Source organism: Filicampus tigris, chromosome 13 (assembly GCF_054856515.1).
Source record: "Filicampus tigris isolate MCC_2025a chromosome 13, RoL_Ftig_1.0, whole genome shotgun sequence".
Taxonomy (NCBI): Eukaryota; Metazoa; Chordata; class Actinopteri; order Syngnathiformes; family Syngnathidae; genus Filicampus; species Filicampus tigris.
Window position 1 is genome coordinate 10727117 of NC_141229.1, and position 25551 is coordinate 10752667.

At 41.2% G+C, this 25551-nt stretch overlaps 4 protein-coding genes across 8 annotated transcripts; all 4 read left to right on the plus strand.

Moving 5' to 3' along the window:
- Window positions 1-307: 307 nt before the first annotated feature.
- Window positions 308-1959, plus strand: acyp1 (acylphosphatase 1, erythrocyte (common) type). Of its 2 annotated transcripts, none has more exons than XM_086049832.1 (3): window positions 308-463; window positions 635-716; window positions 1347-1959. In XM_086049832.1, exons 2-3 carry the CDS (start codon window positions 636-638, stop codon window positions 1560-1562), a joined length of 297 nt encoding a protein of 98 aa, XP_085905958.1. In that variant the 5' UTR covers window positions 308-463; window position 635; the 3' UTR covers window positions 1563-1959. The 2 variants fall into 2 exon arrangements, with proteins under 2 accessions (XP_085905958.1, XP_085905959.1); XM_086049833.1 differs by having other exon boundaries at window positions 364-498.
- An 873-nt stretch (window positions 1960-2832) lies between these two features.
- mlh3 (mutL homolog 3 (E. coli)) lies at window positions 2833-11298 on the plus strand. 4 transcript variants are annotated; one of them, XM_086050247.1, is made up of 12 exons: window positions 2833-5289; window positions 5615-5716; window positions 5816-5895; window positions 5981-6085; window positions 7339-7408; window positions 7484-7552; window positions 7653-7761; window positions 9570-9729; window positions 9831-9854; window positions 10356-10434; window positions 10495-10680; window positions 10763-11298. In XM_086050247.1, the coding sequence occupies exons 1-12, from the start codon at window positions 3075-3077 to the stop codon at window positions 10828-10830; spliced, it is 3267 nt and encodes a 1088-aa protein (XP_085906373.1). In that variant the 5' UTR covers window positions 2833-3074; the 3' UTR covers window positions 10831-11298. The 4 variants fall into 4 exon arrangements, with proteins under 4 accessions (XP_085906373.1, XP_085906372.1, XP_085906375.1 ...); XM_086050248.1 differs by having other exon boundaries at window positions 2834-5289; window positions 10529-10680; XM_086050246.1 differs by having other exon boundaries at window positions 7339-7552; window positions 10529-10680.
- Window positions 11299-12989: 1691 nt separating this feature from the next.
- LOC147137566 (protein c-Fos-like) lies at window positions 12990-15825 on the plus strand. The gene is made up of 4 exons (XM_086049323.1): window positions 12990-13298; window positions 13893-14108; window positions 14369-14476; window positions 14559-15825. The coding sequence occupies exons 1-4, from the start codon at window positions 13146-13148 to the stop codon at window positions 15240-15242; spliced, it is 1161 nt and encodes a 386-aa protein (XP_085905449.1). The 5' UTR covers window positions 12990-13145; the 3' UTR covers window positions 15243-15825.
- Window positions 15826-18245: 2420 nt separating this feature from the next.
- On the plus strand, window positions 18246-25079 carry LOC147137567 (jun dimerization protein 2-like). Its single transcript, XM_086048698.1, has 4 exons — window positions 18246-18406; window positions 20844-21061; window positions 21725-21829; window positions 24091-25079. The coding sequence occupies exons 1-4, from the start codon at window positions 18292-18294 to the stop codon at window positions 24253-24255; spliced, it is 603 nt and encodes a 200-aa protein (XP_085904824.1). The 5' UTR covers window positions 18246-18291; the 3' UTR covers window positions 24256-25079.
- Window positions 25080-25551: the final 472 nt, after the last annotated feature.

A 25551-nucleotide genomic window follows, 5' to 3' on the forward strand; every position in this document is an offset into this window, starting at 1 on the left:
TGTTTTGTTTGACATAAGTCAGTTGGGTTGTAGTTGTCAATTGTCTATCATATATCTTTAACTGCAACATTTGGTCAATAAACTGTCCAATGTAAGATGCGTTGTCTTAGCATAATGCCGTTTCTTAAGCTTTTGAAACCAAAACTTGTAAATAACTTGTTTGTGTCTGGATATTTTTGACAGCTTTAAAATGTCGCGTGAACACCTATAGTCACAGATGTCTAAATACATAAATACAATTAAACTGTGGTCTCGCCTGTGTTTTTGAAGAATTGAGATGAAGAAAATAGGCTACTGAATTTTTGGCCAAGTAATGCGGTTCGTGCCAAGCTCACATTTGTAGCTTGGAACTCATTCGTCGCGTTCGTATTGCGTCATTTTCGTCACTTCCGGCAGTATAGTTTTGACTGTAAACTACATCCTCGATCGTCTTTAATGTCCAATCGATTGGAATAACATTCAGGTGAATATTGAAATTGCTGCACACCACGTACAAATGTGCGTATGTATCCCAATAAAGCCTTTTATTTAGATTTTAGACGACAAAGCATGCTCACACGTCGCTGAAGTGTAACCCGTGTGTTTTGGTTACAAAATCGTCAGTTGTATATTTGTGTGCATTGTTTATGTGCAGCATGTCAGACGGAGAATTGATATCTGTGGATTATGAAGTATTTGGAAGAGTGCAAGGGGTCTTTTTTCGCAAATATACGCAGGTACGTTTTACGTTTTGCAGTTATATTTTTTATAGACAGATTCACAAATGTATCGTCATAAGACGTTTCGTCAAGAATGCACGCTCAGTTCCTAATATTAGTCAGTGTTGCCATAAAACTTTAGTTTCCTTTGGAAAGCAAAGGAAAAAAATGTAGGAAAAGCCTACTAGAACAGCTGAAATGGAGTATGGAGTTAATCAGAGGCACTTAAATAGTGGGGTGTGCTAACTGTTTGAATGTTATTGGTTAATTGTGAACGCAGTTGCCATTTATAACCGGGTGTGCACACTTGTGCAACCATATTATCTCAGTTACTTTTACTTACTCTCGAAATGATTTCATTTTTTTATTGAGTTATACACACCACAAGTCACATAAATGGTGGAGAAAAGTTTGAAATTACTTAAATTGGGCTAGTGTTTTTATATCACAAAAACCTGGCATTTGAACAGGGCTGTGTAGTTGAGTGTAGTTTTTCTTACTGCCATTGCTGTGTTCGACTTATGTGCACATTCGTCAAGACGATAATAGCATTAATTGCATTTTCAGAAGTAATGTTCCGCGTGTGGTGAATTCGCTGGTCATGTTTTTTGACTGTCAAATGATCTGTGTGTCTGTTGAACTTTGTAGGCCCAGGGCAAGAAGCTTGGCCTTGTAGGTTGGGTAAAAAACACAGGTGCAGGAACTGTGCAAGGGCAGCTCCAGGGCCCACGCAAAAAGGTGACAGAAATGCAACAATGGCTCAAATCCACTGGGAGTCCTAGATCACAGATTACCAAAGCAGAGTTCAAGAACGAGAAAACCATTGTCAGCCTCGAACACTCGTCTTTTGACATTGTAAAATGACATGCACATTATTAGCCTACAAGTACTTATTTATTTTGTTTGTCCTTTCTTAATATTTGTTGAAATGCTTTACCTGTCATGTATTGAAAAAGCGCACAAATATAAGCGCAAAAAAATATTTATTAATACCCACACAATCTGAAAATCTGAAAACAAAAATGATAGTTTGTTTTTTAATTCTCAATGCAAACTAGGTAACGCTTCATATATGAACACCTTTCCTGTAACTTGCTGATATTAAAATTTGAATGGCTATAAATGATATACTGTACAGTAGACCCTCCTGTGTGGTGTTTGCATGTTCTTTCTGTGCTTGCTTGGGTTTTCTCCCGATAATCTGGTTTACTCCCACTGTTCCACATACCCATGTTTTGCCAATACAGGACGTGTTAGTTGAGTCCTGATTTTCCTTTCAGGTATTTTTACTAGTGAAGTACAGAGTCTCAAGTACAATATTTGTCCACCACTGCTACCAATAGCTATAGCTGTCATTCTTAACGCATCGTGCAAGTACCACTTTGATAATTGGGCCCCTCTAGTGATACGTGAAATAATCACTGCCTGTGCAAGGTTTACCTATATTTAACTTTTTAGGACCATTTATTTGCATGTCTTTTAGAATGCTTTGAATTATTATTTAGATAACATTTTATCTGAATACAACCCATTCAAATGGAATCTCTTTTGTTTTGTCTTTTCCTGTATAGTGTAAAAGTTCATTGTGTTGCAATGGTTTACAATAATATTTAAATATGCTTTATTTAAGAAACTAACTACGTTTTCTTGAATTAAAACCGAGGTTGCGCTGTACTTTAACGTTGGTCATACTAGGGATAGTACTTCAAGAACTTAAGTGTTTTTTAGGTAGTAGTTGGTGTAAAAGGTTTGAGAACCCCTCCATGGGCTATGCTTTTAATTGGGGTCACCAACATAGTGCCTGCTTGCACCAGGTACTCTGTTATAAAAATAGCTCACCACTGGTGGGATTTTGTGATTTTCGAGGAATGTTATAGAAGTGATCATTTCAAAAATAAGTGAAAGTGCTGTATAAATAAAGTTGAGTTGTTTCAATCATTGCTGATATGTGAGAAATCATTAGTATGATCAAAGTCTTCACATACTTTAAAATAATGATAAATCATAATATTGTGGGCAAATTTATTTTGTGTATCAAACTGTTTTTGTTTTTTGTTTTTTTAAATTCAACCCGTGCAGTAGGTGGCGCGCTAGGAAAGTGACGCCATTGTTTCCTTCCACAACACTAGATGGCAGTCAGTCAGTTTAATTTAGCTTCCGGTGTCCACATACTTTCCTTCTCGTTGACTGTTCACGCCAACCGGTCTGTTGGTTTTAGCGTCGTTTACTTTTTATTTGGGTTTTTTTTCATTCATTTTAATGACTTATTCGTGACAGCGAAGAGAATTTACTGCGGTCACCATATGAGGACTCTGCAAACCTAAGTGGCGACGTTGAAATGTCACGTTCCCAAACAAGTGAAGATGTGCACCCGTTATGATTAAATGTTTGTCGGAAGAGGTTCGGTTGAAACTTCGCTCCGGTGTCGCCGTCCCATCTCTTCAACAATGCGTCGAGGAGCTCGTCCTCAACAGCCTCGACGCCGGGGCGACGTGTGTGGGCGTCCGGATGGACCTGGAGGCGTTCAAGGTGCAGGTTATCGACAACGGCGCCGGGATGAGCGCAGAGGACATGGCGTGTGTGGGGAACAGATACTACACGAGCAAATGTCACTCACTGGGCGACCTGGACGAGCTCGGGTACTATGGCTTCAGGGGTGAGGCCATCGCAAGTATAGTTGCGTTAGCCACGCTTGTAGAAATCTCATCCCGGGCCAGAAACACAGGCAGGACGCTTGTTAGGATGTTCAAGAATGGCAAAGGGATGGATGTGTTCGAAAAAGACATTTGTCGACCAACTGCTGGAACCACAGTTATCATTTGCAACTTGTTCCACAACATGCCCGTACGCAGGAAGAGGATGGACCATGTCCTGGAGGGTGAGAGGGTCAGACACCGGGTGGAAGCCATGTCTCTGATGCACCCCTCTGTGTCCTTCACCTTGAAGAATGACTGCACGGGAGCCATGATAGTGCAGCTCCCCAAAGCCAGAGACACCTACCACAGGTTTATTCAGATCCACAGCCTGACCCGAGCTCAGAAACTGAGAGAGATCCAGCACACGCATGCCCAGTTTGAGGTGACGGGTTACCTTGGCAGAGAGGGCCACTACAATGGTAGCCTGCAGTTCTTGTACGTGAATGGCAGACTGCTTCTAAAGACACGCATACACACGCTGCTCAACTCGCTTCTACGTAGACTTAGCAGTCCAACTCAGAGGAATGACAGCCCGGAAAAACAGTCTGCCGTTAGGAGCCCCAAGCAGAAACGCTGCCAAGACCTCCACGGAATATATGTCATTGATATTAAATGTTCCTATTCGGAGTATGATATTAGTCTTGAGCCTGCCAAAACCCTAATCGAGTTCAAAGACTGGGATGGTGTTTTGCTGTGCGTAGAGGAGGCCGTAAAAGCTTTCCTTTGCAGGGAGAACTTGGTGCTCTCCCAAGATGACTTGCATGGTGCATCACCAAGGTTGGTTAAAGTCGACAGCGCGGCGCAAGATGAAAAAAACAGTGCTGACCAGAGCGTTGGTACAAACTCCATTTGTACATCGGCGCCAACACTAGCATCGCAATCTGTTCATCGTAAACACAAGACTCACATTGCATTCGATGTGCTTGCAACTAAAAATGAAGGACATGTTGATCAGACCAGACTGGACCCTGTTAACGATGTTGCAAAAGAGGCAAAGCCCACCTTTGGTAAAGCTGTGGACAGTGAAAAAGAGATCAGGTTATCTCAAACAACTAGCAACGCCCATTTATTAATCAATCAAACAACTCTCCTTCCGCAGGGTTCAGGGGAAGAAGAGAAGACTTTCAGAAAGATTCGTGTGTCCTGTCCATTCATTCATAAAAGTCTGCAGGAAGCTCGCCACGACACAAGGACACTATTTCATCAGCAGCATTCAAAACGCAAAATCTCCCTTGACGCACACCATGATTCATCTTCGCTAAGACCGCACAGAAGCTTTTCTCACGCTGTCCCCTCAAAGGTTCCCAAAGTGGTGGCTAAGGAGTCTGGATCACTTGACGAGTTCAGAAGAATTTATGGGAAATCTGTGGAATCAAAGGTTACCTCGCTGGCAAGTCCGATTAATGCTCGACTACATCAGCCAAACGTTGTAGAGGATGCCCAGAATGGTCTTCTTTCCCAGAAAAGTGATGTCACAGAAACAAAAGTTGACAGAGAAGAGTCCCCCCAAAGTGCAGCTGCTCATTTAGTGTCCACCACGCTAAAACGCACCTCAGACAGACAATCTTTAGCGGGCAAACTTAACCACTTGAGACAAAATGAGCGACAAGACACAGCACCACCTAGTTGTGCTTCTCCACATAATTCCAGTCCCATTAGTACCAAAGGCTTTCAAGACGACAATAACAATGCCTGCGCTGAGCCCAGTGATGACGGCACCACTGCACCGCCTACTGACTGGCTCCATCACTTTGATGCTGAAACAGGAAAAACGGTGTACGTCAACAAAGTGACTGGGCTTAGTAAATATGAGCATTTGGGAATAATGGAAGAAACGCAGGCTCGCTGCACATCTGATGTCACCAACATGGCCGTTAGTGTCGTCTCTGAAACTGGTGAGTCACGAGCAGCCATTGGAGCCCCAGTGCAACATATCATTGCAATCATCCTCGTGTAGAATGACAGAAAACAGATATAGTGGATATAAAAAGTGTACACACCCCTGCCCCAATGTCATGTGTTTTGATGTATACAGATAAGACCTATGAAATCATTTCAAATGTTTTTCTACCATTAATGTGACCTGTACATCTCAATTTTCAAGAGGCTAAGGAAAATTAAACATTCAGAATTAAGCAGTTGTATTCAAACGGTTTCCACTGTATTAGTGTAAAAGTGCATTCTCTTTCTGTATTATTGTATTACTGTATCGTACTGTAGGGATGGAGTACAGGTGTTACCCGTTCCAGGCAGAGCTAGTGCTGCCCTTCATACCTAAAGCCAGAGGTGAAAGAGTACTTAGTACAGGGACAGATGACGCAGGTACTGAACCGCTGAAGGATCTGAGTGAAGGACCGGTGCTCATATATTGTGCATTGTACAACGTTACGTGTGCTTTTTTTTTTTTTTTTTTGTTCCCAGGTGACAATGTTGAGACCTGCAACTCACTCTCATCTTTGTACTCAAGCTGGAACAACCCTGTGTTTGTGCATCCTCCAGAGGTAAACTGGTGTACCTGTACATCCATTGTACAAATTCAGATTTCAAGTATGTTTTTGTTTTAATGAGGGGGTCTTGTGATAAAAGGTGGGTGTGGACATCTCAAGTGGGCAAGCTGGTGGGCTTGCTGTAAAGATCCACAACATCCTGTTTCCATACCGCTTCTCGAAGGCCATGATACACTCTATGAAGGTAAGGCTCAATAAAGGAGCTATTTGGACACTTTATTCACAATTGAATAGTTCTGAGGTGTCCTAAAAGGTTTCTGCTATTCTGCGGTCAAAATACACAAAGGATAAAGAATGGAGCACATTTGTGTTAAAATCGCGCCTTTCTTGGTGCCAGCGTTGTTTTTGTAACGATGACGGAAATATTTCGTTAACGCCCCTTTTTTTTCCTGACGATGACGAGCTAAACGAGGCTCTTTGACGACGAAAACATGACGCGGCGTACATGAATTTTCGGTGACGAGACGAGACAGGACGAAATTGTTAGCGTGTGGACCACACGACCACACAACGTCAGACGTTCAAAAATTATGACATCCCTTCCTATTGTACACGTAATCTGTCTTTCAAACAATTGCAATGCTGGTGCAACCTATCCTCGTTTCTCACCGCCGGGACAGCACGCAGAGCGCACGCGTCGCACACACCGTTGCACACACCGGCACAACAAAACACAAACAGGTCTGCGGTCATTGTTCTCGGCTCACACCGGTTTTTTATTTCACCAATATTGAATGACTTTTTAGCCTGCGGTTAGCAATGCGGTTAGCCCCCAAAGTACTTACATTTTTTGACAAATCAGTTAAAAAATGTATGCCTGTATGTATGGTTTTTAACTAAAACGGACTAAAACGGACTTTTTAAATTTTCGTCGACTAAATTTACGAAAATTTTGGGGGAGTTTCTGTCGACTAAAACCTTTTTGAGTTTTCGTCGAGTAAAACTAGACTTAAACTATCACCAATAGGAATAACTAAATGTGACGAAAACCGATAAGCATTTTCGTCCAACAGACTAAGACTAAGACTAAATCTCAAATGCCTGCCAAAAACAACACTGCTTGGTGCTGTCTCTTGCAATCGCAGAGTATGGCCTTTGTTACCATGACATGCACTTATAAAGTTAGCAACCAGCCCATCAAGTGACTGTTCCCCCCAAAAGAATTGAAAGCAGAGAGCAACAAATTTCGCCACGTTTTGTGGCGTCATTACAGATTTCAGGAGACCCTGAGATTCCCTTCAGAGCAGGAGACAGGGTTCCTGCAGCTCTTAAACAGTCTGCCTTGAGCAGTTGTGATGGCATTTTCAGTCGACAGAAGTGACAAAATGGCTGTCCACAGAGATGGCTAAAAACGGGTGGATTAACTCTTATTCTGCAAACACATTTATCAGAATGATGTTTAAATAATCTAGCAAGCAACTTCATTTACATTTGCAGGTGATCAATCAAGTTGATACCAAGTTTCTTGCGTGCCTTATCAATACAACTGATGATCCAGAAAGTGAAGGTATGGAGCCTCATTTTATCTTGTTACTCTTCTTTGATGTTTTTCTTCCTCTCATTCATTGGGTTTCAATGACAGGGAATCTTTTAGTACTGTTTGACCAGCACGCTGCACATGAGAGAGTGCGTCTTGAAAACCTAATAGCAGGTACAAAACCAGACAAACAATGCTACGGTCAATATACAATCGGTATTACTTAAGAGATACTCTTCCAGTGCTGTAGTCAAAGCACAGTGTACCATTACAGATTCATTTGAAGAGGACCCAAACGCACCCGGCGAGAGACGTCTGTGTTCATCCACCATTTTACCGCCTCTGCACATCTGTGTGACAGAAGAGGAACAAAGACTGCTCAGGTGAATATTTATCCATGTGCAACAAAACAAGGAACACTTTTATTAGGTGCACTTGCACAGTCACCTCGTCACAGGGCTGGACGGTAAGGGAAAGTCAAGTCAAACATTTTCTTTACAAAATGTGTTCTATGCGGCCCCACTAAACAAAACACGAACAAATGGATCAACAAATATTTCATTTGTGGAATATGCAAAATCCACCATTTTGCCACTTGCTGTTGACTGAAAATGCCATCACAGTGCCTAAGGCAGGGGTGTCAAACTCAGTTCACATTGTGGGCCACATACGGCCTCAGTATGTGTCAAGTGGGCCGGCCCATTAAAATTATACCATATTCTGCTATAAATAACCAAAATATAATGTATTTCCTCTGTTTTGGTGTAAACAAGCACAAGAACATTAGGGAAATGTAATGAACATTCCTTTAACAAAACATTTCATGAAACACCTTAGATTTCCTTAGACAAATGTGCAACTTACTTTTATCATTCGCATATATGCATTGCAACTGATCCCACTGATTGTACAAAGGCACAGAACTTTAACAAGTATTTAGTATTGAAAAATGTAGTAATGCACTTTAAGATTAAACTAGATTTATAAAGAAAGGAATTTTTAAACAATGTTGTCTTCTACTCTGATCAAAACAGTGTGCCCCCTAGCGGGTAATTCATGAATTGCAGCGTATTCAAAATATTAATTCTGTGTCTTTTATGCATTTTTTTCACATTTAAATGATCCTGCGGGCCTGATCGAACCTCCTTGGGTTCCGGTTCCGGCCCGCGGGTTGTATGTTTGACACCCCTGGCCAAGGGCTCAGCTTGTGAACATCACATGACCAAACCCAGAAAACAGGTTAGCTCTGTAGTTGTTACCTGAGCCCTTAGAGACTGTGATGTCATTTTGAGTCAACAGCAAGTGGAAAAATGACCGTACCCTATGGTGGATAAAAACAGGTGCATTTTGCTGCTTAATTCAGATTCCACAAATGCAGCATTAATCAAAATGCCGGGTTTAGAGTAGTGGCGGTGCACAGAACATATTGTGAAGACATTTTTTGTCTTGGCTTTCCCTTTGAAATGAAATGTCAGAATTCCGATTTCAATTGGCAGTATAAGGTAAAAAAAATAATGACATTCATTCAAAACAACCTTTGAACTATGGAAGCTGCGAAATATTTTGTCGGAAATTAACCAATTCTCTGCCATTGTATCACCTGTCTTTTCAGAGTCCAGCCATTCAATCCTAGGAATTTATTTATATTTTTTTCAAATTTTTTCAAACGTTAGGGTAAAGGTGCGTCTGAAAATGTCTGGCAGTGATGAGTTAATCGCTAATCGAAAAGATCAAACATGGGTTAGAGTTAAGACTAAAGTATAGACGAATGCCCAGCTCTGGCAATGCGACACAGTTGAAAATGGCAACCAAGATAATAATCATATTGTTCCATGAATCCCCACTTGGCACTTAGTCCAAACTGAGCACTATTTGTGAAAAGGCAGAATTTTTGACACTGATTTTTTTTCAATGGATTGTGCAGGTCTACCCAATGTTGTGGCTGATAGTGTGCGTCAATAACAAGGTTGAAAAATTGATGTATATTATAAATAATTACCTTCTATTTACCAAGCCCAAAAAACTTGATTACAGATTAACTGCTTCGTCCTTTACCTTATTTTCTTGTATTTATTTTTTTGGGGTAGATTCAGTCAGCCTCATAATTTCCAACTCCGACTGGGCAGGTAGGCGTCTCTATGCTACATATGAATTGAATATGTAACAAGCAACTTGCTGTGTCCTCAACCAGGTCTTGTCAGATTCATTTGCGGAGCTTGGGCCTCGAAGTGACATTCACACCGAGGCAGGATGACCAGGTGCTTGTAGGCAAGGTGCCCGTTTGTTTCGTGGAAAAAGAAAATAATGAGCTTCGGCGGAAGAGGCCATCTGTTATCAAGCGTGTTGTTGAGGTAGAAATTTGCTACACTGGTGTTAAAAATCACATCATTGAGATGACCCACTCTCACTGTTTTGTGTGTGTGTGTGTGTTTTTTGTTGTTGTTTTTTTTAGGATTACCTTCAAGAGCAGATGGAGGTAAGAAGCATGCTTGGTTAAAATATTAAAAGTAGTGTTGAACCTCCCAAGGTTGAACTGATTATTCGAAATTACTATTTTTTTATTTTTTTGCTTTCAAGCAGAAGCCTGAAGGTTTTGTGCTATCACAAACTAGTTTCTGGAACTGTTCATAATACGTTTCACCTTGTGAGGGAATTATGAACAGTTTGAAATAGCAGTCAGTGGTAGCACAAAACCGTCAGACTTCTGCTAGGAAGCCGAATCAATTTTAGACAAAGCCCAAGACAACAACTAATTTATTTGGGGTTCGTCAGTTTGATGAGTTTGAATGTGACTGCTTTTCTTAACCCAGTTACAAGAGTTGTGCAACCAATTTATTTCAGTATATTTTTACTTCCCCTTTTGAAAAGATAAAAAAAAAATAATTGAAATGATTTATCTATGCTTTTTTTTTGTACCACAAAAACCTTGCACTTGAACAGGGATGTTTAAACTGTGTGTATCACTGTATTGTGTTAGTTACTCCGGTCCACCGGTAGGGTGAAAGGAACTCTCCCGCTCACGGTGCTGAAAGTCCTCGCCTCGCTAGCGTGTCACGGTAAGGTCAAATGGCTCCTCTTCATCATCATCCTCCTCACCATCATCATTTGGCTTCAAGCGTCAGACTCGAAAAGCGCTACACATTCCAACAGGCGCCATCAAATTCAACGACAGCCTGAACCGAGACGAGTGCCGCAGCTTGGTTGCGTCCTTGTCGTCCTGCCAGCTGCCCTTCCAGTGCGCCCACGGCCGCCCGTCCATCGCTCCGCTCGTCGACGTTGTCCATTTGGAGCCCAACCAGAAGGTACTGGAAGGCTCAAGTGCTCTTAAAAAAATGTGCCCGCCAGACACCTTTGACGATGACTAAGCATTCTTGTCCTCCACAGGAACCTCAGAAACCCAACCTTGGAAAGTTAAGAAGCATGTACAAAGCCTGGGTACTGTATGGGGATAGATAATTTGGTGGCAAACTCATGTAGGTAGTTTTATTTAAATGTTTATTTTAATAAATGGATTTGTATACATAAATGGATGACTGTGAAATTCCAGTCTCAGGACACATTTACCCACAGACAATTTAGAGTTTTGAATGACCCTAACATGCATACATTATTAATATTTCTTTAATTAGATACTGGATTGGAAAGTATGGTTATTGGACACATAACAAGCAAATGAATAGACAAATCTGTGGAAATTGTTACAAAATGAGAAGTTGCTACAGGTGTGTGCCCAAAAATTAGAGCATCGTTTGGAAAGTCCATTTATTTCGAAAAGTTAAACTTGTATCTTTTATTCTATTTGTTTCAATTTTAATGAGTACGGCAGAAAGACACAAATGAGATTATTTCATGTGACCAACAAAAAAAGGACCGTAAATGTTGGCCTTCTGAAAAGTTATTAAAGTAATATACCCTCACTACTTTTTGGGTCTCTTGCGTTAATTACAGCAGGGCTCTCAAACCCGCAGTCTGAAGGCCATTTGTGGCCTCCTACTTAACATATTCAATATAGAAGTTGAATATTAGTGTGGCCCCAACCTGTTTTGTTTTTTTTGCTATGTCGTTGCCATGGGTGTTTTGTGTGTGTGTGTGTGTGTGTGTGTGTGTTTTTTTACTTCACTTAGGGGATACCATAGCTCAGGCTCATGACAGCTTTTGGTGAATCCTAATTTTGAAGTGACACCAAGTGGAAGGAAAAGCTAACCTGTGACCCAGTCCCAGTGATATCGTTTTCAAAACCGTGAAGAGAAAGTTTGGTGATGAGAACACCCAATATCAGGAAAAAAACCAAGAGGCTGTTGAGCCAAGGGGCACCTGACATGTCTTGAATCCATTTAAAAACTGATTATCACTGAGTATATCGAACAAATCTCATCCAGTGTTCTTTTTTTTTTGGACACCTAAATGTTCCTTATTTATGGACAAATACAGATGGGTATTTTGGTATAGAGTCCAAATATTAGAAACACCTCGACTATGTGGCCATCAAGGGTAGCATTTTGAAACCTGTGACCTTCCTGCCATATTCACATGGATGCTGTATTCTTAGTTTCCTTGATACCCTGCCAGAATTCATTTATATTAGCTGGATTTTTTAAGACGGTTACAATTTATCTGACTGCAAACTCTCAAAGAACCTGTCTTTAGTAAAGAACATCAGATTTTATGAAACCCTGACTAAACAATGACTTCTCAGTGACAGTTACAGAGGCAGTTAGGAGCAATCCAATGTACATACGAACGTGCACTTACAATGTAATACTACCTTTATTTTATCTGAGAGAGTCTGAAAATGTTATGGTGTCCCAAATATTGCATGTATGTTAACCATGCTACAAGGAGTAGGCCGATCTAATTTGAAATTCCATTTTTATTATTACAATACAGTACAATACAATTTTATTTACATAGCGCATTTCATAACAGCTGGAGCTGTAATGACACAATATAGACGCAAACAGTAAGGTAAGTAGCCCATGCTGAACTGGTCTTGTTGTACTTAACAAACACCGAACTTATTTATTTCCTGGCCACACAAACAGCATGTGTCACCACTCACGTTTTGTCTCCAGAAACCATTAAATGTCTGCTAGATTCTACCGAGAATGAACTCAGCAGTCTGTCTGTCCTTGCGGAGGAGGAGGATGCTCGTCTCCTCTTGTCCTCCAGTCACGTGACTCCTTCGCCGTCACGTTTTTTATCCTCACCTCAGTACAAATATTATGACGTCTCACTTATTTTCATTCAAAACTAAGTAACGTACCCTGAGTCGATTATCAAACGGTGTTTTGTTTTTATTTTTTCTTTCTGAACGGGTGGTGTAAATGAAGGCTGGGAAACGTGCGGATTGAATGAACAAACGCACACGATGACATCGCTGAGAAAATGTATGGTCACGTGCGTATTAATAACTCACTCACACACGCCCCCCCAATAAAGCTGACATTTACACTTAGAATGGGCGTTAACGTAGCCTACAAATCCTATAGATTATCAATTGCAGAAATATGATATTGATGAATTTAAGACAATTAAGCTCCAACGACAAAAACATTGCTCTCAGTCGGAAACCCCCCGCACCTCTGACAATGGTACAACCCTGGTTCATTCATAAAATTGTAGCAGGGCTCTAAAGGAGGGGCTTGCATCCAGCTCGTCCAGTTACCAGGTAGACTTTATACCTGGACGACTGAACCTCGGCAGGCTCCCTGTGAGCTTTTCTTCTATTTGTTGAAATTATTCAGTCGACTCTTTGTGTGTCTCCGTGATGATTCGTAAAGAGATGACGCCTGACATGGAAGCAGTGTCTCCCACCTGCCGGGCGGACTCTCCCGCCGGGACAAGGTGCCAGGAGACGGTCGAAGAGGCGAACTCTCCTGCCTCCTCTTCATCCTCCTCTTCCTCGGGGGGCAATGCAAAGGTATGAATGGATCTTTTCTTCAACAACGCAGAGCGTTTTAAGTCGTCCTTTTTACTTGAGGCACAAATTCTAAATCGAATCATTTCATTTTTGCCACATTTTCATATTTATTTTTCTATGATCGGAGCGGCGCGTGGGAATTCTTTCGTCTTTTTATATTGGTGCGTGCTTACAAGATGTGAGCCAGATGCGAGCGTGTCGATGCAGAGGTTCATTGAGAAAAATAAATCCATTCAGGAGACTCCACAGCATCCCTGCGTCAGCGCTGACGTCACGAGCAATGATAAAGTCAAATATTGATCGGGGAAGAGGGCTATTTCTGTTTGGCTACATGTCAAGGAACGGTTAGTCCACATTACACAGTCAGGTCCATGGAAGCGTACAATCCAAATGGATCAATACATCTAATTATTGATTATTTCTTTTTATTCCCCCCACTCATCTCCTTAGATTTTTTTCCCACCCAGAATGCAATCTTGCCCAGATTTCCAATTCTTTCTGTTTACACTCGATCCATGAAAGCGTGTTTTCCAAAGGCCTAAAAAAAAAAAAAATCTCTCTTAGTGGATATTTCAATTTATTTTTCCACCCCAGGACGTCTGCCAAGACACTGCGTTTGTTCCGACCGTCACTGCAATCTCCTCTAGCCCTGATTTCCAGTGGATGGTCCAGCCTACGATCATTACATCTGTCTCCCCGTCTCCGGGTTGCGAGCGAGCCAATGAGCCGCAGAGCTCTCGCCAGGCAACACCCATAAGAGAGAGCAGGAATAAGGGGAAGAATGTGGCGAGGAAGGCGAAAGCAGAACAGGTATCGGGTCAACTCACAGCATGCAATGCACATTTCCAGTGAATTGCTCGTGCACGGCATTGTGCACGTTCTTCCTTATAGGCATTCCATTTATATTCAGGTCACAGCAAGTCTGCAACAATGGCCTATTTTTAGACGCGTGGCCACAAAACATGTTGCCGTTCTCCAGAGGCTGCATTAATTGGCAGTGAGATGTATCTGGGGATGAGAGGGGCTGGATTCTTGGAGGTTCTCACTCAATTGTTTCTTCCTCGTGCCAGCTGTCTCCGGAGGAGGAGGAGAAGAAAAGGATCAGGAGGGAGAGGAATAAAATGGCTGCTGCCAAGTGTCGCAACCGACGGAGGGAGCTGACGGATACGCTGCAAGCTGTAAGTAAACAAGGGACACGTTTGCTCAGCTGTCATTCGCACCCACTCATGTGTGGATGCGGTTGCTCTCTATCCCGAAAAGGAGACGGATAAGCTGGAGGAGGAAAAAGCATCCTTGGAGACAGAAATCGCCAACCTCCTCAAAGAGAAGGAGCGCCTGGAATTCATCCTGGCCACGCATAAACCGGTGTGCCAAATGTCCGAGGGCATGGAGTCCGTGTTCCAGGAGTCGGCCGGACCCTCAGAAATCCCGCCCAGTCCGGAGGAGGATCAGCTCCCGGACGACGGCGTTCAGGAAGCTCCTTCGCTCCAAGACATGGACATCCCCAGCGATCCGTCCGCAGCCATCTCGGGGAACTCCAACATCCTGTTGTGCGCCAGCGCCGAAATCAACATCTGCGATCTGGAGCCCTCTCTGGACATTAAGGGGGGGATCCTGGACGCTATGCTGCCCACTTTGGAGGACAAGCCGCCCGTGGAGACGGCCCGGTCCGTTCCGGACATCGACCTGAGCGGTTCCCTCGGGGTCTCCGACTGGGAGACCCTGTACAAGTCTGTCTCCAGCGACCTGGAGCCCCTCAGCACTCCCGTGGTGACCTCCACCCCGACCTGCAGCAGCTACCTGTCCGTGTTCACCTTCTCCTGTCCTGAGCTGGACTTGCTCACAGAGGGACTGGACAGCCATAAAGGAGGAGGAGGAGGAGGAGGAGGAGGAAAAAACGAATCTGTCGATCACCTCAACTCCCCAACGTTGCTGGCCTTATAAAGGAAGATGATTTGTGCTGTTTGTTTCTCTCTCTTGCAGGTTTCGAACTTTGGATACAAGAAGTGAGCGAGTCGCATAAGCTACTGTGAGTAAGCGGAAACGCTTCGAGGATGACTGCAGTCAAGAACGACACATAGCCAACCGTGTGATGATGTAGCATGGCGATCACTTTGACATGAGCGAGCTCTCCATTTAAATGCATGCGGAGAAGTTTCCAGATCATTTTCAAAACGTATATATACTGTACAGCATATCTATCAGTATATGATCTGTTACTAGATCTAGGATGTAATGTGGAATTTAACGTGTCTGTATGGTTTTGTGTTTTGGTGTCCTGATTGCTGTTGATGCTGTAATCACACACACATTCATCCACGCTTACCTCAATGTCATCGACTGTGGTTTTGACCTCATTGTTGAGAAAGTTTTCCATGAAAACATCCAGTGCTATATACTATATATCGATCGAGATGTAACTTATGATTTATTTTTCTACCTGTCAGATTTTGTTAAAGGATGAAGGGATTGAGCATTGAGTGCTTATCTATGCTGCTGAGTAATAATAAAAATGAATTGACTCTGAGTTGCATGTTATTGTTTTGTAATGTTATTGTATTATAATTAGTAGTGAGTAATCCTAAAAAAATGTAGCTTGTTCTATACAATACTGTACATACAAATTCACATTGCACTTCATTGTTGGCAGGGTGGGTTTAGTTCCCACTCAATGACTGTGTGAATGTGAGAGTGAATGGTAATCTGTCTCTATATGGCATGACCAGGGGTGTCAAATCTAGGTCCAGAAAGTAAAAACCCTGAGAAGCAGCTGTGGATAAAGCCAGACTGCGGCAGGTACTTTACTTTCTAGATCTAAATTTGACACCTCTGGCCATGACTGACTGGCGACTATACAGGATGTAGTCTTCCAAAGTCAGCGGGGGTAGGCTCAAACTCAACGCGGACCCAGGACAGGATGAAGAAGAACACAAATTGAATGGATGGATGATAGAAAGTTCAAGGGATGAAAGCGGTGACAAAACTAATGGCGCATGACTTGAAATAATAATAATCACCCAAAATACACCTCACAGCATACCATCTTTTTCCATCTAAGCCTATCTCTGCACTCTCCTCTCTAACACCAACTGCAACACAACAACAACTTGTAAACTTTCCCTCTCAGCCAAACAGAGACTAATATCACGTAACACACCTGCCGCTTTCCTCCATCAATTCCAACTGGCTTGGATTCTTCACTTTCTTATCACAAATTTCTCATTGTTCTTGACTGTTCAGCCTAAGAATTTAAAGTCCTCCACACTTGTTATCTCTACTCCCTGTAGCCTCACTCTTCCTCATCCACCCCTCTCATTCACACATATATATTCTGCCTTCTACTAATCTTCATTCCTCTCCTTTCCAGTGCATGCCAAAATATACATCAACAAATAAGTGACATTGGATAATTTCCAACAGCATATCTGATGATGTCTCACAGCACACTAATGTGCCAGGGAACACTGATTGGGAATCACTGCATATAGAATAGAATACATAGTGATGTGAACCATTCTGGGACTTCACAATTTAGCATTCGCGTCTGCGAGCGTGTCATACGTCATGTCATGTTTTGACTACATGAAAAAAAAAACGATTTACATTTTCAAGATGGAAAGCTTTTCACTATTTCAGGTTTGTGTCAGCTGAAGAAAATATAAAGGTACATTCCACACTGTGCTGTGGACAAAGTATTACCCATCTTCAAAAACACTACCGGTACGTCAAAAATATATAAATAAATACATAAATAAATAATTAAATGTGACCGCAGCACATTAAATCTTAAAAAGAAATACTTACAAGGCTGTGTGACTGTATGAGGTCCCCAAATTTATGCAATGACACTATTAACAGTTTAATATGTCAGGCCACAACAAACTGCCTTAAAAATATATGTTTAGTGAAGTCTAGAAAGACTATATTATTGTTTTTATAAAAACATTTTATGAAAAAAAGTAGCATGTTTATGTTAATTGAATTCCACTCAATTAAAGAACTAAAAATAAATAATTATGTAAAGTATAAAAAAGTTGCCTTCATTGTATTTTCAATTAAAAAGAAGCGTCACTGTTAAAAATGCACTTCCAATTGAATATTGGCAAAACTGGTTGTATATTTTCTTCTGTTAAGCGGGGTTGTCGGCATCTGAAAAATATAACTCATAAAGTAATTTGTAATCTAACATAGTTACTTTTAAAATGAAGTAATCAGTTAAGTAGCTAATTTATTTTTAAATTAAAGTAATCAGTAAAGTAACTAACTATATGTTACCTTTTCAAGGTAACTATGGTAACATTGTTGTTGACATAAACAGAAGAACAAAGTAACATTATTTTTTGTGAATAAATAATATTTTTGGGACTTACTAAGAGAAATTGAAACAGTTCCGGTGTCACAACTGATTAGGAATATTGCTTTAGCGATGTCCGCTAATTGGGTCTTTGCTGAATTAGTTTGTAACCAGGGTTTGCAAGACATTTTAAGCTACAGAACGATAGTGGGACACGGTACAGTAATTATGTGCACACAAAGTTGTTTTAAATGATTTCTGGCCTCTTGACTTCACACTGGCAAAAGTAATAACAATATACTTAAAAAGAAATACAGATACCGTACTTGTGTGAAAAAGATTCAGGTAAAAGCTTTTTTTTTTAACCGTAAAAGTAGACTTTGAAATTTACATTACGAGCACAAAAGTAAAAATGAATTTATTTTTACTGTCAATTGCAATACCCAATTTTTTAAGCTATGCTGAACTATATAACGAATCATTGGACAAAATAATTTGTCAGAAACATACACAAGTAAAAATCTATAGGTACAATAAAGTTACAGTAACGGAGTATTTCCCATCACTGAGTACTGTCGTGTAGGCTCCTCGGTGGTTGATTGGAGGAGGAGTGTGACATCCCCTCCAACTATAGCATTTTTTTTACATCCCAGTTGCTGGCATCGGCCTCCTCATTTCCGCATTCCCGAATCCTCCCAGATGGGGATCACGTTTAGAGTCGGGCTGATGCAACGGTTTCCACTTTATAAAATCTACACTCGACCCACGACCGACCAGAAGAAAGGACATTTGTTTCAGCTGGGCTCCGAGCCAGGTCAGTGGACATGTTGGAAAAACGACTGGTTTATTTAAAAAAAAAAAAAAGTTCTCTCTGAGTTGTCATTCGAGTTAACGTTATTACTCTGGTAATTTCTGGTGGTAATTACAATAGCACCGCAAACATCTCGTGTGTTTTTACGCTCAAACATATTCTCACGACGATGCGTGTTGGCCCCTTGCACTGATTTTTAAACGTCCAATGTCGACATTGCAACATTTGATTGGTGCTGCTGTCTTACGAAAACACAAAGTTGCGTAAAAAGCACGAAGACTGCAATCAAGCGGAAAAAAAGAAAGAAAAAGAAAACTTCCGCTTCCAACTCGTTCAGTATTACGGACTTGTTTCACACAGTAAGTCCACTTTCGGACCACGTGAGACCATCACCTCCCTTGTCAGCATATTCAGCTGGTATACACAGCGACTAATAATGTCACTGTGAATTCAAGTAAATCAACGTTATATTTGTGGGGTTTGTTGTGTCTTCTTAGCCGAGATGGACACTTGAGTCATTGCGGCTTGGACTCGAGTTGTTCGACTTTTTATGACCTGAGACATGACGACTTGCCAGACTGAGACTTGAGTTCATTTTCAGTGTTCAGTTTAAAGATAAATTATATTTACAAATCCAGCAACTGGTGATAAGGAAATGACTTATTGAGTTGTAGAGTCTTGGTATCATTTTTTGGGTGGTGCACGGAGACAAGTTGAAGTTGTTTAAAACAAGTTTTGATTCAGAAATATTAAATTACTCTACATGACGATTATTGTAATGGATGGTGAATTGGAGTGATTTATCTCAAGAGGTGTTATACATACGGATTAGATAATTCGGCAATTATCATTATTTGACCTCATTTGGACAAAATGACCCGGATCTTTACTTGAGGCTCAAAATTAAGACTTGAGACTTTAGACTTGCACATATGTGACTTGATTCCATCTCTGCTACTTAGCAGAGGTGGTAAAAGTACTCAAACTCTGTTCTTAAAGCGGAAGTCAACCCAAACATATTTTTTTCTAGAATATGTTCTATGCAGGCCCACTTGTTGAAACAAGACATTCTGATAAATATTGCGTTTGTGGAATAATAGTTAATCCACCCGTTTTTAGCTATCTCTGGGGGCAGCCATTTTGTCACTTCTGCCAACTGAAAAGGACATCACAATGCCTATATCTTATCATTATGGATAGACAGACAGAAATCGCCGAAGGCTTGATTTGTGCAATCAAGAGTTGTTCAACAATTCACTTGACCTGTGTCCTTGTCCAACAGATTCCTTCCATTGACTAACAAAGACCACTTGCCACTTATTTCCACTCGCACACCTATTTTATTACAATTTCCATTGATATTTTTGAGCAAAAGTAAAGGAGAGCAAGCTTTTGCATGGACCACAAAAAATGGCGTGTCGTGCCGGATTTGATCTGCGGGCCTTGAGTTTGACACCTGTGATGTAGAATATACTAAATATGAAACAAACATGGAAAACGCTAATTGCGGCGAAAAACAAAACAACACAATTTTGGTGCCGATAGCTTTTGTTTTACTGCCACCAGAATGTTTACTTGTTTTGACCGTTCATAACTTGGTTAGCATTGTTCAGCAAAAATTATTGAACTAATTTTCATAAGATTTTGGAGAGGTGCCAGATTGGCTAATGATAATTCATCCATTCATCAACTTGTCTTTATTAGGGTCGCGGATGAGTTGGACACAGCATTGTAGTTTATTTAAAGAAAGCGACTTTGCTGAAAATGTCAAGGCTAACTTACTAAAGATTACTACAAAACATGTGTCTTTTTTTGTCATGCTAAGATTACCTATTTCCGAGCCTTTGACCTTAGATGCTCTTTCTTGGGGGCATCATGTGGTTTTGGAATTTCCTGTGCCTTTGCCAGCTTATTGTGCTCATACTTACCTTTCCCATTGTCTATGGATATTTTCAAATATCCGCTTTCAGCACAAAAAGGTCAGTTGGTAAATGGTGCAAAATAATCTGCTCTGCACAAACACGCTACTGCAATGTCATCTGTTGATGTTTTTTATTTTTTATTTTGACATGTCACATAGCAACACCCATTCTAAAAGGACCCGGCAGAGTTATTTTGACTGCCATGTTCCGCTCCCCTGACATGAAGTCCAGAAAGAAGGTCAATAGGAATTTCTTGGTAGAAGCTATCTTTAGTTCTCCTTGGAATCAAGCATAATTTGTTGACATCTAACAGGTCATTTGTTGAGTCACTGACATAACTTCTTGGAATTTACAAATTGCATTTGTTCCAGGAAAAAGAAAGCAAAAATAAATAAATAAAAACATGAGTATTGATATTCTAAGAAACGGACCGCTAATTCATAAGACCTATTTCATGTGGTTTTATGAATTGGAATGAGGCAACAACTGACTATGTCTGCTATTGTGCATCTCCCTAGCTGTGGCCACGGCTGAGTGTGATACCATGCCAGGGCAAATTCCGGATCCCTCTGTGACAGCAGGTTCCCTGCCCAGTCTGGGCTCTTTGGCTGGCATCTCGGCCACCACGCTGACTGACACGCTCAAGTTTGGTGAGCTGCATGAGTTCAAGAGGATGCTGTCACCTCTGCACTTAATGAGCAGCCTGGGAAAGAGGACTTTTGTCATCAAAACAGAGGTACCGTGTCCAAGAGAGGATAACATTTAACGGCGAATACTTTTTGCAAAGTGCTGCATGTAGGGACGGTTTAAATCAATCGGTTTGACGTGTCTGATGATTTGTTGTTTCTTTGAATTTAATTACTCGGATAGTTTGGGATTTAGAGAGCTTTTGTATGTTACATATTAATAAACATGACAAATGCCACAGCTATACTATATCAAATCAATCGTAACCCCACTAAATGGAACAGAATAGTTACATTTTAAAATCGTTACATCCTTGAATCGTATCGAGAAACGTATGGAATCATCTTTTGTGGAGAGATGCACACCCCTAGCAGCAAGGCATGCTGGGAAGTTCAGCGGTGAACTCTAGAATGTTATATACATAAAAATACTATAGTATTGAGGGAGGCCCGAAGACGACACTTTTGGTTCCCTTTTTCAAGATGCAAGATTTGGTGTTTTTTTATTCAATTTGTGTATTCTTATCTGTTTAGAATTCAATATATTTGAAAGAAAACCTAAGGTCACTTGTGTGTGTGTGTGGGGGGGGGGGATGTTGTGCGTGCGTGCCACCTGTGTGAATGCTAAAAATAGGACTGTATATTTAAGCGTACTGTTATTCCAATATGTACTTAAAGAAGGAAAAATTTGAACATACCCTTGCTCTTTTTAGAGGGATAACGAGGACGATAGAAGGAAACGAAGGCGAGAGAAAAATAAGGTGGCTGCCGCACGATGTCGAAACAAGAAGAAAGAGAGGACGGATTATCTCCAACAGGTACTTTCTTTTTTTTTCAATCTTCCATCCTTATCCTCATCTTGGTACTGTTAAAAAGCCGGTTGAAGACACATTTCTATTCTCTGGCTTTTGATCAGTCCTGAAATTTTCGGCTCTTCTCCAGGTGTCAATTATGTTTTATGTTAATTTATTGTCTTTATTTGTTTATATATGTTTTATTTGTATTTTATATATTATTTATATATATATTTATTAATACTTGTGTATTACGGCCTTTTATTGCCTTTATTTATTGTCTCGCAAAATGGTTTGTTACAGCTCTAGCTGTTATGAAATGCGCTATAGAAATAAAATTGTATTGTATTGTATCGCATTAGAAACTTTTTGTTTTCTTTTTGGTAGACTATAACAGATGGATATCATTTCCATTCATTCCACTGAGAAAAGATTATTTGAGTTAAGAGTGCTTTGAGTTGCAAGTCTGGTCTTTGAACAAATTAAGCTTGTGTCCCAAGGCACCACTGTTTTTAGAAAACAATCATGGCTAGCGTTCTAGGCTAGCTAACGTCAGCTCTCCAGTGTATTATTCATTTCACCATCAAAACAGCATGTGTGTGCCATTAATCCGAGCAAAAAAAAATGTAGTCATGTTAACCGTGTCTTGATTTCCATGTCTTTCATTTTACCTGTTTATGTGTAAATTACACCCTTGTAAGCAATTTACCTCATGTAACATCTGTTTTTGTACCGTCACTTCACACATTTTAGCCAGAAAAAAGGGCTAAAATCATTTTTCAAGCCAGTTATCCTGTTTCTCCGGTCGCTTTTTTTTGGTCTCATAATGACATGTGCATTCTGAGTTAAAACAAGCTCTGGGTGGTCTGGAGGTGCTTCCAGATGACTGGCAAACTACAGCTAATGTGATCAAGGAGACAGGTAGGAGAGTACTTGGTGTGTCATCTGGAAGGAAAGTAGATAAGGAGACTTGTTCAACTGGATCTTAGATAGTGAGAAGATGCCCGAGGAATGGAGGAGATGTGTGCTGGTTCCCGTTTTTAAGAACAAGGGAGACGTACAGAGTTGTGGCAACTACAGAGGAATAAAGCTGATGAGCCATACAATGAAGCTATGGGAAAGAGTAGTGGAAGCTAGACTAAGGGCAGAAGTGAGCATTTGTGAGCAGCAGTATGGTTTCATGCCAAAAAAAAAAAAAGAGTACTACAGATGCAGTATTTGCTTTGAGGATTTTGATAGAGAAGTACAGAGAAGGCCAAACGGAGCTGCATTGTGTTTTTTGTAGATCTGGAGAAAACTTATGAGGAACTGTGGTATTGTATGAGGAAGTGTGGAGTGGCAGAGAAGTATGTGAGAGCGGTGCAGGACATGTATGAGGACTGTAAGACAGTGGTGAGGTGTGCTGTAGGTGTGACAGGAGTTCAAGGTGGAGGTGGGACTGCATCAGGGATCCGCTCTGAGCCCCTTCTCGTTTGCTATGGTGATGGACAGGCTGACAGACGAGGTCAGACGGGAATCTCCATGGACCGTGATGTTTGCAGATGACATTGTGATCCGCAGTGAGAGCAGGGAACAGGTAGAGGAGAAGCAAGAGAGGTGGAGGTTTGTCCTGGAAAGGAGAGGAATGAAGGTTAGCCGCAGTAAGACAGAATACATGTGTGTGAATGAGAGGGACCCAAGTGGAAGAGCGAGGTTACGGGGAGAAGAGATCAAGAAGGTGGAGGATTTTAAGTACTTAGGGTCAACAGTCCAGAGCAATGGAGGGTGTGGAAAAGAGGTGAAGAAGCGTGTACAGGCAGGTTGGAACGGGTGGCGAAAAGTGTCCGGTGTGATCGAAGAGTGTCGGCTAAAAATGAAAGGAAAGGTGTACAAAACTGTGGTGAGACCAGCGATGTTGTTTGGTCTTCAGACAGTGTCACTGAGGAAAAGACAGGAGGCAGAGCTGGAGGTGGCAGAGATGAAGATGCTGAGGTTCTCTGAGGTCAGAGAGGCCAGACTGAGATGGTTTGGACATGTCCAGAGGAGAGATAGTGAATATATATTAGTAGAAGGATGCTGAGTTTTGAATTGCCAGGCAGGAGGCCTAGAAGAAGACCAAGGAGTAGGCTAATGGATGTCATGAGGGAGCACATGAAAGTAGTTGGTGTGAGAGAAGAGAATGCAGAGGACAGGACTAGATGGAGGCAATTGATTCGCTGCGGCGACCCCTGAAAGGAAAAACCGAAAGGAAAAGAAGAATGACGTGCATTCTGACCCTTTAACTTCCTACCTTCCTTCTCCCACAGGAGTCGGAAAGATTAGCGATGTTAAACTCGGACCTGAAAGCCCAGATCGAGGAGCTGAAACTTGAACGCCAGCAGCTGATCCACATGCTTAACCGCCATCGACCCACCTGCATCGTCCGGACGGACAGTGTCCAGATGCCCGAGAGCGAACTGGAGGCCGAGTGAAGTTGCACTGGTGTCCTGCGCGAACACGACACAACGACAAGCACTTGGTTTTGAGATGGGGAAGAAGTAGCTGTGCCCTTGGGATGTCGCACCTCAAGATGTGAATTAGACACTGGTGTGGCACTTAAAGACAGACTTTACTGTTTACGCTCTCTCCTTTGTTACTTTGATGTCACGCAAAAACCAATCACGGCTCAGATTGTGCGAACGTCACATGACCAACCTCAGAAAGCAGATGAGCCGTGATTGGTCGTTACCTGAGCAACTGTGATGTCATTTTCAGTCGACAGCCAGTGGCAAAATGGCCGGCCCATATGATGGATAAAAACTGGTGGATTTTGCTGCTTAATTCATATGCATTCAAATGCAATATTAATCAGAATGCTGTGTTTAGACTAGTGGGGTAACATAGAACATATTATTGAAGAGACCATTTTTCAGTTTACTATTTCTTTAATGCCATACATTTAGTGGCTTTTCTTGTCTGTAATTTGTCTCCCATATTTTGACGCAGGCGTCATTTATTCATATATTTTACATATCATCAAATATACAGTACATAAGTACTGTTGACATTGTATCTTATTTCAACTATGGTTGTTACCAACATTTACATGTATAATTTTGTACTTTTTTGTGGTATGTAAGTGAAATGCAATTTGTATCCAATATGTAAATACATTTTTTTAACTGTCATTTATTCAGCTTGGTGAATGTGTTGGGCTCCTTGAGGAAGACACTTCTATCTTGTGGCTGGATAGAGGAAGACCCCACCGCGCACCTCCCACTATTCTTAATTTTTAAGAATAAAATTAAATTACTGATATTGTTGCACATCAGTTTAAAAAAGCGAAGCACTGTCTCAATGTCAGTAAAAATGTTTACTACTGGCAACAGAGACAAAAATGGAATGGTATTAACGCTCAAAATTCGAAGAATGCCTACCAGTAAATCAGGAGTGGCAAAATGTTGGTGCCAAAGCGTCACGTTTGATTTTTTAAAACAGCAGTTCTTTGGTAAAGGAGGTTTAGAATAAGGTCTTAAATATGTAAAAATGTTTCATCTGGCATTTTTCACACATAGGACATACTTTACTTTTTGTGTTTGCAGCCGTTCATGCTTTCTCATCAAATGTTAAATTTGAGGTGTTTTGTCAAAGGGTTTGTGTAATGTACCAACTTCACCACCAGGTAGGGCAACAGCACCAGTTGTTCGTTTTTAATGCACGTGATCTTTCACCACCTTGCACTTCTATAGTTTGAGTTCACTGTAGTTTCTTATGTCGGCAGCAGAGTG

Bases quoted from the DNA above. Each gene is read 5' to 3' on its own strand.
- acyp1 (XM_086049832.1), top strand. From the start codon at position 636: ATGTCAGACGGAGAATTGATATCTGTGGATTATGAAGTATTTGGAAGA. The intron at 717-1,346 runs GTACGTTTTACG...TGAACTTTGTAG, and splicing joins TTTTTCGCAAATATACGCAG to GCCCAGGGCAAGAAGCTTGG.
- mlh3 (XM_086050246.1), top strand. From the start codon at position 3,075: ATGATTAAATGTTTGTCGGAAGAGGTTCGGTTGAAACTTCGCTCCGGT. The intron at 5,717-5,815 runs GTACTGAACCGC...TTTTGTTCCCAG, and splicing joins TACAGGGACAGATGACGCAG to GTGACAATGTTGAGACCTGC. The intron at 9,855-10,355 runs GTAAGAAGCATG...GTATTGTGTTAG, and splicing joins ACCTTCAAGAGCAGATGGAG to TTACTCCGGTCCACCGGTAG.
- LOC147137566 (XM_086049323.1), top strand. From the start codon at position 13,146: ATGATTCGTAAAGAGATGACGCCTGACATGGAAGCAGTGTCTCCCACC. The intron at 14,109-14,368 runs GTATCGGGTCAA...TCCTCGTGCCAG, and splicing joins GGAAGGCGAAAGCAGAACAG to CTGTCTCCGGAGGAGGAGGA. The intron at 14,477-14,558 runs GTAAGTAAACAA...TATCCCGAAAAG, and splicing joins TGACGGATACGCTGCAAGCT to GAGACGGATAAGCTGGAGGA.
- LOC147137567 (XM_086048698.1), top strand. From the start codon at position 18,292: ATGGGGATCACGTTTAGAGTCGGGCTGATGCAACGGTTTCCACTTTAT. The intron at 18,407-20,843 runs GTCAGTGGACAT...GCATCTCCCTAG, and splicing joins TCAGCTGGGCTCCGAGCCAG to CTGTGGCCACGGCTGAGTGT. The intron at 21,062-21,724 runs GTACCGTGTCCA...TGCTCTTTTTAG, and splicing joins CTTTTGTCATCAAAACAGAG to AGGGATAACGAGGACGATAG.